A 21,049-nucleotide genomic window follows, 5' to 3' on the forward strand; every position below is an offset into this window, starting at 1 on the left:
GATTGTTTGTTTTTTTCCTTTCTTTGTCTCAAATAATGAAAACAAAAGCTTTAAGTGAAGTTTAAAGGCATTTTGTGTTCTCATGTAACAGGATTCTTTTTTAATTAAAATTAGCCTAACACTTCACACTCATTCTGTATAAATGTATTATTGATTATAGAAAGGCTAAAAGATTATTTTAAATCCCAAAGAGTGCAGTATTTGAGGTGGTAGTTTGGGAATCATGAGTGAGCAAGTGTGTTTGAGACCACTAGAGGGCAATAGTGCACTTTTTATAAACCAGCTGTTGAAGGCAACCAAAGCTGACATTCCCCACATTTTTTTTTTTCCTGTTTGGGAATGCAAGTTCAATTTATACAGATGTGGCTTTGGTTAGTTGTAGCTGTGATCAAAATAACGACTGAATAAAGAAATAGTTGTCTATAGACCTTCGCATGCTGAAGAGAGTCTGAAACTAGGCTACTTGTTTGCATTCACACCCATTAAATCAATACATTGAACTAGGGTAATTTAGAGTACATCCCAAAATAATGCGTTAGATGACACCAGACATCATAATATTGACACTAAAAACTGAAATGTGTGTTAATGCAGTTTCTGTAGGTAGAAATTATATTTATTTCAAGTCAAATCTGCATCGCGAAATCCCAGATAACGTTAGAATCCCTGCATTTATTCTTTCCTTTCTTCAACTATTTCTGCACTTCTGCATCAATTTTTTTTTGTGTGTGCACAAGAGTGGGTGTTTCCTTAATCGTTCCGAGGAAACCATCCTGTGCATTTTCCTTCTGAAATGAGAGCATGCTTCATTTAAGACTGCATGTGATGAGAGAGAGAGAGAGAGAGAGAGAGAGAGAGAGAGAGAGAGAGAGAGAGAGAGAGAGAGAGAGAGAGGCACATTCACTGGGAGGATTTTGGTGATGCGCTGTTCATTTCAGCACCACAAACCAACATCTGAGGGCAGAAAGAAGGTAAGATCTCACATCTACCGCACTTCCATCTTAGTATGTTTTCAAATACTGCTATCATACTGCAAGTATAATAATCTAGGAGAAATATGATCTGCTCGTTCTTTTGTTTGGAATGTTTGGAATCTTTTGAGCGCGAAAACTGTCAGTGATCAAACAGATAACTTGTGTTTTATTGTGTTACTGAGACCTACAGGAATGTTGCAGTTGTTTCTGTTCAGCTCATTTGTTTTTAAGATGACAATGGTCACTTCACAGCACTTTCTTGTTTTAGACGCAATAGTTGCGCTTTTATGGAGACATTGGATGTATATATTGAAATGATGGAGAATGCAGAGGCTGTGTTGATTAGACAGTGTGTGAATCATTGCATTGCATCGAAGGAATGTGCGTAAATGCACACGCATGCATGCTGATTCATACACATAATTTCAGAAATGAATCAGAAATGTGCGTGCTTAATGTGAATTTTATAACGTCTCGTGTCGTTCTCATAAATTGCATTAACAGACTCAAAACTCTCAACTGCACGCGATTGTATTTATTTATTTATTTTTTTTTTTTTTCAACTACAGTTGAGAGAGCTCTGGATTCCCACGAGACAGGTTCTCCTGGTGGAAATATAATGGCATCTCCAGCAGAGGATGGTTCTGCTTGACACATACTGATTCGTGTAAATTAAAAAGAGAAATGGGACACACTGCGACTGCCAGGGTAATAACTCCATCTGTGTCTGGAGAAAACGACAGAAGAGAGGGAAGACCTGAGCTCCCATATAGAGATTAATTCGTGCAAACTAGAAGAATATTAGGCTGAAACAAATCCAATTATGCACAGACCGTCGTATGTGCAATTGCGTTTTCAAACGAATGCGCACTGGTCTTCCCCAAAGATGACTGGAGAAGAAAAACAGAGCATATAGGATAGAACAGAACAGAAAATAGAATAGAATAGAATACAGCGTCAGAAGAAGAGAAGCAATTAGAACATATAGTCATTGTTCTAAAACAGAACATCTCGAATGTTGTCTTGAAGGTAATCTAAAGTTCACAGTAAGTAAGATCCTGGAATAATGAGGGGATCTTTCCACAGTGTCTGGGTTAGTGTGTGGGATTTCAGTGGCATTAGTGGCTCACCAGGAGAGCACAGTCTCATTGAGAAGTGTGCAGTGGACTTGTGGAGTGATGCTCGTGGCGCACGGAGGCGGCAGATTGCGCAGCGTGTGTGTGTGTGTGTGTCTCTCTCTCTCTCTCTCTCTCTCTCTCTCTCTCTCTCTCTCTCTCTCTCTCTCTCTCTCTCTCTCTCTCTCTCTCTCTCTCTCTCTCGGAAGCGCGAGGCTGTGCGTAACTGCGCGTAATCAAACGATGGCTCTCCATTCTAGTGGAGATGTGGAGGTGTTTCAGGAGAGGCTCTCTCTGTCTCGACTCTCTGAAATGTTTTAGGTGCCTGATGTGTGCCAACAAATGTGCAAATGAACTATCTTGGTTTTGGAGCCTAGTGTGGTGTATATATACAGTCAAACCAAAAATTATTCAGACACCATATAGAATTTTTTATATTGGATGCAGCAGGACACTATAGTTAATTGATGTAAGTTAGGATAGCAAAGTGTCTGAATAATTTTTGGTTTGACTGTAAATATATATATATATATATATATATATATATATATATATATATGCTTTCTTTTTTAAATCACCCCAAATTTTTAAGAACAATGTGATTTGATGACTGTACTGATGTTATTATCATTTAAAATTATTTAAATAAAAAATGTATGTTTTAGTTTATAATATAATTAAACATTAACATCAAAATAATTGCTGAATATCTCCATTTCCCCAAATGTCTAAATATGTCCATCCTGCCAAAAAACTGTTGTGAAGATCTATCTGTCATAACTCACCTTCATTTAATCCACAAGCTGAGGTGTAAAAATCAATCCGACAGCTCTATTGTCCGCAAATAGACACATTTCCTCTCGCTGCGAAATGTCTTTGGTTGCCTATGCAAATGTGAGGGAAGAGGCTTTGATTTTGTTGTTTATTCAATGAGGCAGAAATGAAAGACCACACTGTGCTCCAAATGACTGTGTTGTAATTTCCTTTCTGTCAAGATGTCCGTGAGTTTGCTTTGTTGCTCGTGTCTGATTCATGTTTGATTTCTCTTTGTGCAGCCTCTCACACAATGTTTACTTTTATTTAGATGCTTCTGAAGATGTGAGAGTTTCGGAGGCACTGACGTCTTTCACATGACATGCACACCAGGTGTTCGTGCCCCCGTGAGACGTTCCCGTGGCCTAAATGATCAAGATGCTCGACTTCAGCTCTGAAATGGGAATGGATGTTCCTGTCCACCTGCTTCCCCGTTAGTCCTCAATCCCGTTACCTGGAAATTAAACCCTACACTTTCTCACACTGACCCCAACATCCCTGTGGATATGGATCTTGTACGCTTAATTCGGACTCAGTACCAGCTCCTCTTCTTCCTCTGCTACTGGTTACCAGTCTCTCTCCAAAAGTTGGAGACGCCACCCATTGAATACGCCCACTCTATCCGCCTGGATGGGGACATCATCCTGGGTGGCCTGTTCCCGGTTCACTCCCGGGGTGAGCGTGGCGTTCCCTGCGGAGAGTTAAAGAAGGAGAAGGGTATTCACAGACTGGAGGCAATGCTGTTTGCCATCGACCTTATCAACAAAGACCCAGAGCTGCTACCCAACGTGACGCTGGGCGCCCGAATCCTGGACACCTGCTCACGGGACACCTACGCCCTGGAGCAGTCGCTCACCTTTGTACAAGCTCTCATTGAGCGCGACGGCTCGGATGTACGCTGTGCTAATGGAGACCAGCCCATATTTGCCAAGCCCGACAAAATCGTCGGAGTCATTGGTGCAGCCGCCAGCTCGGTCTCCATCATGGTCGCCAACATCTTGAGGCTCTTTAAGGTGAGTTAAGCTCACCTTGTTCTCATGTGGATTGGGAGAGGGAAGCAAACTGTAGTAGTTGTCGATGACAGATAAGTCAAGACATAATTCCCAACGATCTTTCTGAGGTGTGGGAGTGGGTAGTATCCTGCAGCTTTTATGAATTGTAGTCATAGTATAGTATAGTGTAATGAGAAATAATCTGGGCTGGGAGTCGACTTAAACCTTTCAAGATCAGAACATATTTGCCAAGTTTGACAAATACTTATGTCTTCATCATGTTTGCCAACGTTATGAAGGTGTTTAAGGTAAGCAGGGTCACATAAGAGGTCTAACCTTGCCTTTCTGAGGCCTGGGAGTGGGGTGTAGTCTGTAACTGTTGTGAATGATGGTTATAGTACAGTGTAGTGGTTAAAAGGTGTACAATTTAGACCAGCCAGTATTTGCCAAGTTTGATCAAATCATTGGGGTCATCACGGCAGATGTGTCTCCATCATGTTTGCCAAAAGTATGATGTTTGAGGTAAGCAGGGTCACATAAGAGGTCCTGTCTTGGGCCTGGGAATGGGACAGAGTCTGTAGCTGTTGTGAATATTCATTGTAGTGTAATGTAGTGGTTAACAATCTGGGCGAGGCGTTGAAAGGGAATAGGTAAAAACAAACCCGATCTCATTTCGTACTTATTTTACGAGGTGGCTATTTTCGTGCGAATTCGTATGATTTTTGCTCAATTGTACGTATTCTACGAGTTGCCCAAATCGTATGAATTAATACGAATGACCTAACCCTGACCCCGCCCCTAAACCTTGGGTTTAGACAAATTGCACGAATTCATACAAGTGAAGTTGTACGAATTACTTAGCCACCTTGTAAAATACATACGAATCGGTCATGAGATAGCGTCTAGTTACCCTTGGTTTAGACAAATTGCCAAGTTAACCTTGGGTTTAGACAAATTGCACGAATTCGTACAAGTGAGGTTGTACAAATTTGTACGAATTAGCCACCTCGTAAAATACGTACGAATCGGTCATGAGATAGCGTTAGTGAAAACCTACAATTGAGACTAGCCCATATTTTCCAAGTTAAACAAAAATTTTGGGGTCATCATGGCAGATGTGTCTCATATTTGCCATCATTATGAGGCTGTTAGCAGGTTCACATAAGAGGTCTAACTTTGCCTTTCTAGGGCCTGGAAATTGGGCGTAGTGTGTTGTAAATGTAGCGTAATTGTTAACGATAGAGTTGGGCATTGGAAAATACAATCGAGACCAGGCCCTAATGTCGGGACGTATGTGTCTACGCCAACATTACGAGGCTGTCTGAGGTTCCTGGGAATGAGGCCAGAGTCTGTAGTAGTTGTGAATGGTGGTTATATTATAGCGTAGTGGTTAACAATCCAGATTGGGAGCCAGAAGGCTGTTGGTAAAAATGGCACAAGAGGCAATCCATGGATGTCCATGAAATCTTGTATGCACACTCTTTGGATAAGTTTCTGCCTGCTTACTTCTCATACTTTTTTTTAGTTGTTCTATGAAGCAGACAAGGTCTTCATAAGCACGGGTGACCTCACATAACTCAAACTACAGTTGTTTGTAATATGATGTGACAGAGAGTGGCCTGGAAGAATCTCAAGGCAGGATGATTCCGGAGAATGATACCGCCCAAACTCTATTGTAGTCTAAATGTACAGCAGAAAGATGATGTTTCTGGCCAAATGCGACAGTGAAATAAACTCCGGTATTTTGCTATGCCTGTCGGTAGAAACTAAGTGAACCAGGGGGCTCTTTCGCTGTCATTATTTATGAATGTAAACAGCTAAAGTTCAGCAGTGACAACCTCTTACAATGCAGTCTTTTCCTAGAATAACAACGCCTCTAGGAGTTGGAATGGATTGCATAAACGATCTCCCGTAAAGAGGTGTATACGTGTCTGTAGACTGAGCTTCGAGTGGCCTCTTGACAACAATAGATTTTAACACGGTCATGTTTAATAAGCAGACTAAATAACACTTCTGGCCGACTGCTCATTGTAGTTGTCATAGGAACAACTCACGGCCGTCCTGTGCCAAATAACGACACAATGTTAATGAAACTGCTGTTTATTCCACACTCATTAGCTGACCATGATTTGACTGATTGATGTAGACATGCTGTGCCGAACGACCCATCCGCACTAAATGACGCATGTCCCATATTGCAAGCGCAGATCTTTTTCTGTAACACCATGTCAGCTGCCAGACTTTGATATCAGGAAGCAATCACGTTAAACAGGATTAGAAGAGACGTTGTCTTCTTGGGTGCCGTGCATGTAAATATACATTTGGCTGCGTATGTGTTTTGTCTCAACAGGAATGCATGTTCTTTTGCGATCAGGTCATGGCCATTTAAAGGCCTACAAAACGCTGTTATTATTAGATACTTACTAATGCGACATTGGTGAGTGCTAGTATTCCTATACATCAGCAGAGCATCATTTTTATCCCTTTGTCGTTTTACAGAAGCATTGGCTGCGAATGTATATTTGCTTGAGTTATGGTCTGTGGATCATCTGAGACTATAGATGCAGTCTGACACTTGGCAGCACAAACGACCAGACCAATTATCTAAAGATCAATGTTGTGGAAGTCTCAAACTTACTAAAAATTTGAAAGCGAGTTCAAATAAAAATGGCTCATTACTTTGCATACTTGTGCATTGTTGTAGATGGAGATTTTGTGCTTTTCCTCATTAGTAAGTGGATGAGACAGCTGATAAACAGTTGAGCTCACTTAAAGAGGCTACTTTTCAAAATGATGGTGAAAACTGACTCGTGCTGAGGTGGGGGTTTCATGAGACTTTAAATAGCACATTTGAAATACACTGATGTTAAGTTTAGACACTGAAAACACTTGCTAGTATGAGAGATTCTCCACCACTGAAAGTGCCTGCATAACAGTGAACAGGCGTTGATGCCAGCGCATAGTGATTCTGAATGGGACATATGGAGTTCCCCGTCAGATCTCCTGTTTAGGTAATCGCCACAGCATTAGGATGCCCAGCGAGAGGGTGGCCTCAAGCTGTTAGTCCCCCTGATTTCCATTCCTCCGACGGTCCCAGCGCACTGCAGGTGCAATTCAGATGCATTTCATCGGGGAGGTGATTTATCAGGGCCACCCTGCAGGTGTGGTCTTACCTCAGGAGATTTCTGAGAGCTATGAAGTGCCTCCAGTCGTGTTTGGCAGAGTGAAAGAGGCTCTTACATGCATAATGCTGTTGTGTAATATATGCAGTGGAAGATGTAGTGAGCTGCTGTGCTGTCGACTGCCTCCCAGCTAACAGGGAAGGTTCTCTCAACTTATGAACAAATAATCTTCCAGTAACTTTAATTCAACGCTTGTTCTGTTTTCTGGTCTTTAATAATATTCTCAAAACCTTAGCACCAAAATTTGATTTATGCATTGTTCATGGAATGTTTTTTTTTGTTCATGGAACGTTTTTTAAATGTTACGAATTGTTTCGGAATGTTCAGAGAACATTCAAATGTAACGTTCCATTATGTTCGCAGAATGATCAAATGGAATGTTTCCTTCAGAGAACATTCAGAAACAACGTTTTCACTACTTAATGGTAATGTTAGCAAAATGTTTTAATAGATATGTAAATGGACTAAAATGATGTAAATGGAGTAAAAGTGTAGTTTTTATTATTTTAAACAAAATTTTTGTAGTTTTATTTAAAACTATTTTTCTTACCGTAATTATCATCATTTTACTGCCTTTTGCACTGCATTTTAGGATTGCCTTATCAACAAGAAATACTTTTTGGGACGGATCACTTCACTCCCCTGCCATCGGTGCTGGTGGGACGGTGGGTTTAGTTGTTAATTAAGATGCCTGTTATGGCTTTGATGACCCTTGTGAGAGCGACGTTGTTTCACTGCTGCCTGTTCTTATTTATTTAACAATATTTACTGTAGTAATATTACATTCATTGGCAAACAATTGGCATGCATATTCATGAGTTCAGGCCCCAACACTCAGCATTCATTGTGCATTCAGACTGAACTTTTCCCCAGAAACGCTTTTCAAGATAGACTTGAATAGTAATGATTTTGGTCTGAGTGTAGCATTCTTTTATTTGCAATACAAAAAGCTGTTGAGAACAGGATTTGTGTTGTAACAGGATTTTACAGGCAGTTTGATCTAAACAACATCCTTTTAAAGCTTTTTGTGGATTTTAAAGGGGTGGTATAATGCCCTTTTCACAAGATGTAAAATGAAGTTGAAAATGAGTGTGTTAAGTTTTAGCTCAAAATACCCCACAGATATTTGTATATAGCATGTTAAAGTTGTCACTTTTTGAGGGTGAGCAAAAACGCACCGTTTTTTAAATGCAAATGAGCTGCTTCTCCCGGCACAGAGGGCGGAGCTTCTTTGAACTTTAAGCGTTGTAACTTTGCAGATGTTGTTTACGCTCAAACAGCAACATTACACACTAACTAAAGTTAAAAAAGTGAAATCATATTCAACCACCCCTTTAAGGCACACAAGGAAAAACTTTTTTGTTGGTTTGCTTTACTTGCCAACTTTTAAACGTTTTCTATAGCCTAATGAGTAATAGTTATGCACATTCACATACTAACATTATCGCACAGTCTTTGCAAATAGCAGATGCAGCATGCCAGACAAATACATGACTTTTGATTTTAGCTGTGAGCAAAAGATGTCTGGGTGGTTTTTGACGGCGATGTGCAAAAATACGGCTGATCAATAGAGCGTCCATCAGAATTGTGTTGAAACACACCAACCTTTGTACTTCTGAAAGCCTGATTCAATTACAAGCCACAGGCATTGAGATTACTTGTTTATCCAGTAGCAACATGTAGCCCTGTCCATTCAGCCACAGTGGCTTTTACTTGAGGTTTTGCCTTGATGTAAAAGGGAACAAAGGTAAAATCACGTCGCATTCACGCTGAGAGCTAAATTGGCGAGTGTAAATGTTTTTTTATAAATTCGCTCTGCATCTCAGTTTGAAGTTAAAGAGAAAGACTAATGTGTCGCACAGCCCGTGAATTATGAAACGATTTTGCGCTTCATTACTCCAGAAAGACAACATTTAGATTAAAATGTAATTAAGCAACAGATGCACATTATGTTGGGTTGAGTCAGCAAGAGCGCTATTGTTAATTTCTGCGTATTTGTGGAAAGGTCAGAATCAGTGGCTTATTTAGACCCAGAAATGCGCCACGGCATAAATCACACACCTGGCACTGCGCTATAATGGATTGTGTAATGAAGTTGGCATTTTCATAAAGTTTTTTTCTTCTTCTGTTATTGAACCAGCCCTCTTAAGTTAATTTCAGCAGATGGGTTTGCTTGCGCACTGAAAATCATTGGCATCGACGCATGAGGCCAATAAACCTTTGCACCTTCCTAAATCTATTAAATTGCATCTTCTTGGCTGGAACCATCTGTGCACGGCTGAAAGCCTGTGTTTTATGACATGCTATAGTGGTTTTCCTGCAAATTAAATGAGAAAATGTTCATAAGCTAATGCCTATTTTGAAATAATCCAGTGTACTTTACAAATAGCATTTGATTATTTTCTCTCTATTCAAAAATATGTAAATCAATAAACTATAAAAGCTACTGTTGTTGTGCAGAATTTAAAGGGATAGTTCACTTTGAAATTAAATTTTGGTATGTTTTAGCTTACCTCAAGGGCATCCAAGATGTAGGTGTCTTTGTTTCCGCAGTAGTTTCAATTTTGATATTTTTAGGTCAAACCGTTCTTGTCTGTCAGTCATATAATGCAGGTCTATGGTCACTGTCTCAAAGAGCAAGCACAGAGTCCAAATTAAACAATTCCCCATCGTCCAAATTAAACAATTCCCCATCGTAAGTACACATTGATGGCCTAAGACACGAAACGAGCGGTTTGTGTGAGAAAAAGAACAGTATTTATATCGTTTTTACCTCTTTTACACTTTCCGGCGCTTGCGCAGACTAAGCCAGAACGCACGCACACCCTCAGATCACTTGGACGTGGTTGTGTACAAGAGGTAAAAACGATATAAATACTGTTCGTTTTCTCACACAAACCGCTCGTTTCGTGTCTTAGGCCATCAATGTGTACTTACGATGGGGAATTGTTTTAATTTGGACGATGGGGAATTGTTTAATTTGGACTCTGTGCATGCTCTTTGAGACAGTGACCATAGACCTGCATTATACGACTGACAGACAAGAACGGTTTGACCTAAAAATATCAAAATTGAAACTACTGCGGAAACAAAGACACCTACACCTTGGATGCCCTTGAGGTAAGCTAAAACATAAAAAAAATTAATTTCAAAGTGAACTATCCCTTTAAAGTGTAACTTCGCTGTTTTTCGATCTGCTTTGTTTACAATGTGTCAGTATATGTAAATGAACAATGTTTACTCGTTCTCCATGTCACCTGGACCGAGAAATTACCGTTTATTTGTCAGCAAAACATTTGCCAGCTCCAGGGCTTTCATGAGACTACAGATTGTACTTCAATATTTGTGTATCCCTGTCCGCTGACATTACGGTTATTAACTAAACAGTTGTTGTGAGTTTAGGTTTATCACTGAAAATTGTATCGTACTTTGTCTACTCTGCATTATTGTACGAACTGAACACTATGTCGACAGCTTCCTTACCGTTACGCGACTTTGTTTTGCTTTCGGGCGGAACTGACGTCTGAAATGTTGACTACAAAAATGATGACTTTTTTATCATTTGCGTTGAGGCTTTCGCTCCGTATTTATGATACATCGGAGCCTTTAGTCACTGCCGACAACACACTGGATCCTTCACTAGAAACTGAACATACCTCACTCCCGCTAAACACTTACTCTTTGAATCCTTGCACCCGTGAACAATACAAGTCTAACTAAATAAAAGTTTGCCAAGAAGTATTTCCTACTGGAGGGTCAGTCCTAGAGCTCTTCCTGGACGATTTTAGGTGAAAAATCGGATCTAACAGAGACGTTCAAAAGATTATTTAGGCGCCAAGAAAACAAAGTAAAACAAACAGCTGTGAAACTCTGACTCTTCCATCCTTTTGTTATTTGTATTTCTTATGCATTTCATTTTTATTCCTATGTATTTGTTTCCTTTTATGTGCAGCCCTTTGAATTACCTTTGTTAATGAAATGTGCTATATAAATAAACTTGCCTTGCCTACTAAAGCATGGTGGTATTTGACTCTGATAATCGTATCCATACAGACTAGTGGGAGTGGCCTTGGATGGCAACAAGCCCAGTGCATTGTGGGTGTTGAAGTTTTCCTACCTATTTGGCAAGAGGAAAAACAACAGCCCCTTTTCTCTGTTTTCTCTAGTCAGGTAGCAGGTTTTTTCACCTTTCTACTGCATAGGCAGCCAAGTTTTACTGAAAGCGTATTTTGCCAGCGGTGAAGGACCTCTTTAACGTCATAACCGCAGTCTCAGATGTACATGTACTCGTCGGCCCTCAGGGGCCTCGTTCTCAGACGCTGCCCGCGGCACACGGGTTCAGGTTGAAGAGCGCCGGCTCTCAGATGCTTTGGTGGAGGTGGAAACCTCGTGAGGATGAGAGCGAGGACGTGTGGGCGAGAGGCCATGGGTGCCACTTAACTATTCCAACCGCTGATTTCCTCCATGAGGAGAATTAAGAGTGTGATAATGGACTCAGAGCACAAAACAGACAGCGAGCTCATTAGACAGAACCACACACACACACACACACACACACACACACAAACACAGAATAACACGGGTTTATAGGGGTAAAGTTCAGGCCCAGTCTTTAAATTTACTTCCTAGCAGGGGTCACGACACTCAAAGGTTGTCAATATGTGGTTTTTGTCTATGAAATTAAATAATCAAGGAGCATTTCATGACAGCTCATACTTTTTCAAGCTGACATCCAGCTAACAGGGTACGTTCTGGCAAGGTTCTCTCAAAGTTATCAACAAACGTTCCTCCAGGGTTCGTTAGAAGTTTTATGGTTTTTAATAATATTCTTAAAATGTTAGCACAACAAAACATTTATGTATTGTTCATGAAATGTTTTAGTTGGACAAAATTAAGTGAGTTTATACTTATATTTAGGCTTAAAAAACCCTTCCCTTTCCCTTTAAAACCTCACTTATCGGGCTTATGCTACTCTGAATAATGCCTGAACTTCGTATTTTGAGCACTTCTTGCGTTGTTTTTGCCTCTTCATGATGACGCTTAATTTAGTCCTAATTTGTAAGTCGCTTTGGAAAAAAATCGTCTGCTAAATGACTAAATGTAAATGTAAATGTATATTTCTGCCAATGGGGTCATTAAAAAAAAGTTTATTCAAAAGGAAAACAAGTTTTATTTTTCTGACCCCGTTGGCAGATATTTGTTGTTTTAAGCATAAAGTCACTTAATTTTTATGCTTTCTTTTTTAAGTAAACACGTCATTTTGCTTCTCAAGTAAATGTTTCTTATTGTAAGAATGTTTAGATATTTTACTGAAAAACAAGACAAAAATCTTTTTTTTATTTTTTTTTTTTTATGTGTACATGCACCAATATGCCATTCAATAATAAAACATACATTTAAATACATACATTTAATTTCTTTCTTTTTTTTTACAGTGATAATCACAAAATACTGATTCTGACTGATTCAAAATAATGCCATGGTTTTTACAACACATCTATTTCCAAAGCAGCTTTACAGAATAGAGCCTTACAAACCTCCAAAATATTACTATTCTTTTAAACATGCAAATGAGCAATAGATATTAGAGCAGAATGCATGCACACGCAGTTGAAGTGCTCGGCATTGTTTGTACTTGGACGCCCATTTGGAGCAGTGAATCCAGAGCACTTTGGAGTGTGTTTTGACTGCTAGCGTAGCGTCTTAGCTGCCCACAGTAAAGCCCATTGGGACGAAGCAGATGAGTGTGAAATCTGGTGCCTGGCTGAAAATGACTGAGGAAGCTTCTTCAGAGACTGCTGGTAAACAACACCTCTTGCATTGACAGAGTGGCGATTTGTAGATGGAGGAGCCTGAATTGTGCTCTCATTTTTGCTTTATGGGTCAGGCCAGACTTCACGGCGAGTGGGATTGAAATCCGTGCACATCCTTTAGCAGGCTTAGAACTTCTCCCCTGTAAATTTTTAATTGCTTTTCTTGCTGATGTGGGCTTTCCAGGCGATTTACATCAGCACTCGCATCGCATCGTGTGGCCAAGTGGTTAAAGATTTGGGCTGAAATCTAAACCCAGAAATGAGAATTTTAGCACTTCTGTTTCCATCGTGGGTTTTTGGTTAAATGCCTGAAATGAGGTGTGTTTAACACTAGCTTAAAGTCCCCCTGTGGAGAAAATCCAGCTTTTAATGTTGTTTATATGTCTATGTGGTGTTTTTAATATGCTTTAAGACAAACCATGTGTAAATTCATAAGTCGACACCATTGCTGAGTATTTTCTCCTTAAAACTGCAGTGAACCAAAGACTTTGCTTTGAAATCGCTGATGTTTCTGGCATCACAAACTACCTTGCAACCAATCAGATCAACGTGTGATCGTCAACGAGTGGATCTCTGAGCTGAGTGAGTGGAGGCGGGGCTCATTTGCATATTCATAGAACCACGCATACTAAATAAGCCAAGGGTGTCGAGTTACATTCAAGATATTTTAAGGCATTAAGAAAAAAACGTTTAGATATGTAATTTCGGTGATCAAAGATGAGTTTTAAGGGATAAAATGATTGACTACAGGGGGACTTTATGATATTTTCACCACGTTTTATTCAATACATCAGTAATATCCTCTTGTCAGTTTATTTTTATTTTTTAAGTGAACTGGGATAGTTATATAGATAACATCAAGTTATGGAAATGTTCTCAGAACATTTAAAATGTCCAGTTTTTTATACTGGTGTTAAAATAGCTTGAATGTAACTCGAGACCCTTGCCTCATTTAGTATACGTGGTTCTATGAATATGCAAATGAGCCCCGCCTCCACTCACTCACTCAGCTCAGAGATCCACTTGCTGATGATCACTTCCGGTGTGGCCTGTAAAGATATGTCATCACTGCAGTGCTACAGCCTCCTCTCGCCTCACCTGAATGATAATGTCTCGTTCCTCCTCCGTCTCTCTGTCAGCGTCATTCGGGGCGATATGTGACAGCGACAGGCGTTTATGTGACCTGACAGTGCATTCGGCTCTCTCGGTCCCTCTGATCAGCATGGGAGGAGGTGTCCGTCACCGATATAGCATGAACTCCTCCCCGCCTCACGGGAAAGCCTCGCACACTTTATTAGGCTGGTGACATTATTGATAAAAGACACAGAAAAAAACATTAGCACAGAGAGAGAGAGAGAGAGAGAGAGAGAGAGAGAGAGAGAGAGAGATGTGTGACTAGTTGATTTGCCGTAGTAGATTGAGAGCTGGAGTCCCTCAGGAGTCCTTCGGTGTCTAATTAAAGCATGAAATGTTCACCGGCAGTGCCAATGTGCATCACAGATCTATAGACATCAATGCACTTCAGTTATACAGCTTTCTCTGTGTCGCAAGCCTGAGTTCAGCTCGTCAATCGAGAAGCGTCGTCTTGATTTTACAGATCTGCGTATTGATTTCATCAATGTAATTTTGCATTTGAATTGTTTATGAAACGTTGCATTTGAACCCATGAACGTTATCCCAGGATGCGGAACCTATAGGAGTTGTTTTAGAAGGCTAATATTTATATGCAATTATAATATTTATTCATATTTTGAATTAACTTTTATAATTTCTGTTTGCATTTTACGTTTTATTTGTTTTGTTATGTGCTTATTTTAATATTTCTTTTTAGCTTAGTTTTTTTTTTTCTTCAAGGCAACATTTCTAATTTTCATTTAGGAGTAACTTTTAAGTTTTTCATCTAAATTTTATTTTAAATAAATGATTTCATTTGAATTCAGCTTTATTTCAGTTGATAAAAACAATTTTAGTTTTTGTTAAAAATAAACTTAGTCACAATTGTAACTCTTTAATGAGTAATGCAATATATATATATATTTTTTTATTTAATTTGTTTAATAAGCAAATTAATTAGCAAGATCACATTTACATTCAACAAAATCTAATTATACCTTCATTATTTGGAATTAAAATATCAGGCATTTTGCACGAGAAAATGCACGATTTTACATATTTGATGATTTTATTTTCTTTATACTTCATTTTGATGTTAAATGATTAAAACAAACAAAAAAATGCCTGTTTTTTTCAGGTACAGTTTGCTGAGAGTTACCTTCAACTCTAATGAGGTAAAATGAAAGATGCTTAAACATCCCATGACGTTAAAATTGGAGTTTAGTTGCTTTTAGTCTATATGTGTCCATTTGCCAAACTTTTAACCAATCAAATGATCTCTAGAATGAACATGTCACCTGCCTCTGATTAGCAAACCATGCTTCACCGCTGAGACTAAACACTATTGGACGAGGCCTTCGATTTTCCTTCAGAGCTTTGGGGATATTTGACCTGCTTTTTTAACAGGTTCTCACTCAAACATATGCTAATGAGAACATTTTCCAATATGCAAAGTTCTCGCCCAGATGATATTTACTGCTGCTGGATATCTTGTCATTTACTAATGTGTAGAAGGGGGTGAAGAAAACTCAAACGGACTGCTTTAATCGTGAGCTCTGAGCTACAGGACAGCGAGAAGAAAGGAAAGGTACGAATATTTCATCTGCTTCTCCCGTCCCCATGTAATTTTAATAGCTCTTCCTTTTGGAGTATCTGAGTGAATTATTCATGTGCAGGGACGAGATGAGAGTTTGTCACAGGAGGAGGAGGAAGAAGTGTGTTTTATTTGCAGTTTGATGGAGGCACATAATCTCCATTCACTTGACCACTTGCGTCACCCCTCGACTTTAATTCCCACATTCCCCAAGGCCAGCCGGGGCACTGATACCGTTCAGCTCCTCTTGAGCACACACACAATCCTGAAGTAGCGGAGAGAATAAGGGAAAAAAAAAAATCAGAAAAAGAGAATAAAATGGAGTTGCAGCAGAGAAAGTGGGATGGCACAGGTGGGACCAGTCAGTGGGGCTCATGGGAAATACTAGCTTTTGCCAACACAATATATATATACTGTGTATATAAAAAAATTAATGTGGTATATTATTTTTTTGTGTGATTTTTACGGTACTAAATATTTACCTCTAAATTATGCACCATTTATCACCTGTAATACCATGGTGTAACCACTAGATGGCAGTGTAGCCCTGTATATAAATATATAAACAAGGCTGTGTATTCCCTAGTTGTTGGAAACACTGTTTTCAGACATGATTACTAAGGGGTCGTTTACACTACACCATTTTCACAATACGATTTTAAAACGGAAAACTTTTCGTGTGTTTTGGCCACTCATTTAATAGACAACAGCATTTTGGGAGTGTGGAAACACAAGACTATTGAATAGCTGCAAGTGGAAAGTGCAAGTTTTCTAAATCGATACAGTTATCGTCGCCGTGTTAGCCACAAAAACGTGAATTTGTGAAAACGGTGACATCTTGCGCTTGTGTATATGCATGTAGGGCCCTATCTTGCACCCAACGCAATTGACTTTGTACACCGACGCATGTATCATTCCTAGTTTGCACCCGCGCACAGCGGACTTTCCCCTCCACAGACGCACGTCGGTAAATTAGGGAATGAACTTGCGCTCCCGGTGGCGGTTCAGTGAAAAGAGGAGGCGTGTTCCGGCGCAAACGTTCCCTGGTGCTATTTTGCAGTTTCAGAAAACAATTCCGCCACAGACCAGGAGAAACCTCGTCTAAAGTCAGTGGCGCGTTATTCAGATGCTATTTTAAGGGCGCATGCTTGGCCATAATGTAGCGTGTGCACAACACACATACACTTTGATTCTCTCATCTACACAGAAGCAGCAGTTTTCATTTTTGCAAATCATACATAATTACAAGGAAAAATATTAACACAGGGAAATCATTGTGGTGTCCATGAAGATGTGAAAAAATAGGCATAAATCTAGCTTACACATTTACCCAAATTATCATACGCCTGTTTAACCGAAGTTAATTTGGGTGTGTTTCTCCATCCTCATACAATGTCACTTCTCTGTGTTTTACGGCCCTGATGAGAACGTCGGTCTCCTCGGCTGTAAACCGCTTCTGCAAATCCGCCGTTATAATAGCAATCCGCCATGGAACAAGCGCGCCTGCTCTTAAAGGGAATGTGAGATGACGCTCTGATTGGTTTATTTCACGTTACGCCCAAACCACACCTATGAGTAATGAAGCGACTTCAGACCAACCCATTTTAGATTTGCATCGGGCGCAAGAGTCATTTATCCCGCCGGTATAATAGCAACAGCGCCCAAGACCCGCCCACAAAGTTACTTGCGTTTTGCGCTTGATACTTGCGTTCCTGATCATTAAAATAGGGCCCATAGTGTCTTTACAAAGTGACACTGCTAATTACTTGCTTGGTAAGAATAGTACACCGTTTTTAGATGTTTTTCTTTTGCAGATCTGTGTGAACAGGGATCAGTTTTACTGTACGCAAAGGAAAAACTCTTCAGCTTTTGTTGGTCACCTCACCGAGCTTATTTTATGCAACAATCCAAAAGCCAATGGAAAAACCCTATTGGGATTTTGTTGAGGGAAGCAGGGTGATGCGAACTTCTGGTTTTGGCTCACAAAAAAAAGAAACAGCATTTTTTTATGGCAGCACAGAAATGCAGCGAGTTTAATCAACACACACTCCTTTCCCATCAGACGAGAGAAGCCTCGTATTTGGCCTGTAATTAGAGCTCGGACGGCTCTGAAAGACTCGAGTCTACTAGTTTTAATTAGAGTTTGCTTCCAGGCGGGTCAGGAGGTTGTTTGAGGTGCTGCCGGCTGCTAATGAGAGATGGAGGATGGTTATGGTGAATGAATGGGTGAAGCAGACTGACTTGCGTATGTGATTAGCTACAGGTGAAAAAACATTTTCGACTTAATATCATCTAGAAGTTAAGCTAAAAGAGCTAGTGGAACCCAGTTTGGGAGTAGCTTACTAAAATTAGACATGCCACAAGCTGTTTTTTTAATACTGTATAGCTTTCCAGTAACGAGGAGCCTATAGGCCTATTTTTCCTCAACAAGTAAACGTGCAAACATTGCTTTTTTTGCATTTTACTTTGTATAATATTTCTCAAATTGCATTATAACTGAACAGCACAGCAGGAATATTTGCGTCGGACTGTCGAAATGAGTCATTGTTTTGGTGCCACATACAGTAAATACTGCTATAAATCATATAGTTATTTATTTTTTTGTTGGTAACTTTTTTCAAAAGAGTCCCATATAGACGGAGGGTGAATCAGCTCCAGGGTAAGGCTAAGGAGATGCGCTTTGCTTTAAAAAACACATTTAAATACATTTACATGAAATAGTACGTCACAGCACAACCTAGACATCCTGATAAAGTGTCTATGTTCACACACCACTGTTTAGCATCGGCGTGATTTGGCATGACAGAAAGTGTGCAAAGAGCGCTCCCTTTATAATCACTAAAAACCTGTCATTCATTTTAGTTTATCGCGATCTCACAAAGCTCCGTTATAATGAATGAAGCCGACTGCACAATGATTCTCTCATAATGTCTACACTTTGTTTGTTTTAGCTGCGTTTTGAGCGGTGAGTGGATTCTAACTGAAAAGCATCTGATTGGTCAGTGAGTTCAGAAAGGTTTGTGATTGGCTACATTGCTCAACGCCTCAAAAACAGCAGCAGCAGACATTGGTTTGAGTGAGAAATGCTGTGTTCACGCATGCCATAATCACCGTAGTTTCGAGATGGCAACATGTGACGTTCTGTTCTGAGCTGTTCGTCCTGAAATTCAGCGCTAGTCTAGAGACTACTTTTTATGTGTTTTGGCCTCTCATTTACACGGCAACTGTGTTTTGAGGGCCTGAAAATGCAAACTTTTAAAAAGTGGTTTCAAAGTGTACATTTTTAAAAACTATATATTTATCATCTCTGTGTAAACTACAAAAACGCGAATGCGACATCGCCATCTACTGGCCCGGCAGCAGAATACAGTGTTTTTAGTCATTTTCGTGGATCCGTGTGAACGTAAATCATTTTGACAATGTTCACATCTGTACTAAAAAATACGCAAAGGAAAAGCTTTCCAGTTTTTGTTGCATTGTTGTGGTGTAAACATTTTTGCACTGTTTTCTGTTCCTGTTTCCTTTGTTCTTCTTGTTGTTGTTTTTAATGGTTACTCATTAGTTCATTGATTAAGTCACACCTGTCCTGTTTTACCCATCATTAGTTTGTATACATCTATCCCTCAGTTTATTCTTGAGTTAGTCCGTTATTGTCATTGTAAATGTGGTTGTTTTGTTCTCAGTTTTCAAGACTGCCAAATAGCCTGAGATTTTTTGCTATTTTTCTTTTTTGTTATAAATAAATCTGCTGCACATAGATCCTGCAGCGTTTCATTCTTTGCTGTAACCGCATGTGAGACACAACTTTTTTCTCCATCGCTGCTGCTGCAGATATCATAGCTAATAACAATAGCATGTGCGATTCTCGTTCTCGCTCCCAATGAATCACAATTTTCTCGCTGAGAAGAACGCAGTGGCACTTCCTGATAAAATTCCCTTTAATAAGAGCCCTCTCCCTGTCATATATAATTAACTACAGGCCATTTTTCACTAGCCGCCGCTCTATTAGAAACGTGTTTAGCCGAGAAGTCAAGTGTCCATAAATCAAAGCCATGCCACGCTGAGGAGTAAACAGACACCTGTGTTCCTTCTCGGCCTCTGCTATTGGCTCTAGATGGCTTTGTGTGTTTGCTAATTGACCTTATTAATTCAGTATGACGACCACCGGCTCCTTTCCAGGCGGAATATACAATCCCATCAGACTCGCTAATGAAACAGCGGCGCATACAATTTCCATAAGATCTTTTCTATCAAATGCAACCAGTTGTTAATCCATAGAAGTTGGCATTTATGCCTTTTTCCAAGTATTATCCATTTGAATTCCGAACATGCTTTGCACAGATTTCGTGGGAACGTATTGTTAGAAAAATGGCCCGAGCGCATGTTTCCTTTTGTCTGTAGAGATGTGTGTCTTTGAAGAGATCTGGAGCGGCAGTCGTGGAAGAGAGGCTTTGGTAATCTCTCTTTAAGGATGTTGCAACTTCCTCTCTGTAGGGATGCGTGAAACACGCACAATTCTCCGATCTGGGTTGTATCGACTTCAACAGAATTTAGAGGAGCTTCCAAGAAAAAGGGAAGCTTTAAAATCCCTGACCAGCTTTTAGAGTGGGAATGATGAAGAAAGCTGAAGTGAACGCTTTACACAGGTGTGCTAAAATCAGCATGTTTCTTCCGTAGTGGGTCATATTTTGGATTAAAATACATCATATTCAACAAGAAAAAATGTAGGATTAGACTTGATTTTGTCAATAGGGAAGGACATCTGCTGAAAAGAAAAGACGTTTCAGAGGTGGAGCAATGCTGTTGTTGTTTTTTTTCTCATTTTGATTAAATATATATACTGTATATATATATATATATACCACTACTGTTCAAAAGTTGGGGGTCAATAAGATTTTTTGGTTTTTGAAAGAAGTCTCTTCTTCTAACCAAGGCTGCATTTAAATAAAAAATAAAAAAATACAGTAAAAACAATTAAATATTATTACAATTTAAAATATCTATCTTCTATTGTAATGTAATTTAAATTGTAATTTATTCCTGCGATCAAAGCTGAATATTCAGCATCATTACTCCAGTCTTCAGTGTCACATGATCCTTCAGAAATCATTCTAATATGCAAGAAACATTTCTGATTATTATCAATGTTGAAAACTTCATATTTATTTGGAAACTGTGATGTTTGCTGAATAGAAAGTTCAAAATAACAGCATTAATTTGAAATAGAAATCTGTTAAAGTCATCCTTAATTTCTTTTTAAAACATCTCATGGAATAATGTGCCCCAAGTAATTGTAGACAGTAGTGTGACTTTGATTTTACATTTTTCAATATGCACAAGCTGTAATGCCTTATGCAAATGCACAGAGCTGTACGAGTCAAACACAATGTTGTGCAGAATCTGGATGGGGATATATGTCATAAAATATTCTGTCGCACATTAGCCCGCCGTGG

General features: G+C 39.5%; 1 protein-coding gene across 2 annotated transcripts in view; it reads left to right on the top strand.

Moving 5' to 3' along the window:
* Positions 1 to 872: 872 nt before the first annotated feature.
* The window catches only part of grm8a (glutamate receptor, metabotropic 8a), a 204,813-nt gene continuing 184,636 nt past the window's right edge, over positions 873 to 21,049 (top strand). For both annotated transcript variants that reach the window (XM_079870081.1, XM_079870082.1), the window contains exons 1-2: positions 873 to 971; positions 3,174 to 3,915. In XM_079870081.1, coding sequence (XP_079726207.1) covers positions 3,409 to 3,915 — 507 coding nt within the window. In that variant the 5' untranslated portion in view covers positions 873 to 971; positions 3,174 to 3,408. The remainder of the gene's footprint in view (positions 972 to 3,173; positions 3,916 to 21,049) is intronic.

Source organism: Squalius cephalus, assembly GCF_949319135.1.
Source record: "Squalius cephalus genome assembly, chromosome: 4".
NCBI classification, from domain to species: Eukaryota; Metazoa; Chordata; class Actinopteri; order Cypriniformes; family Leuciscidae; genus Squalius; species Squalius cephalus.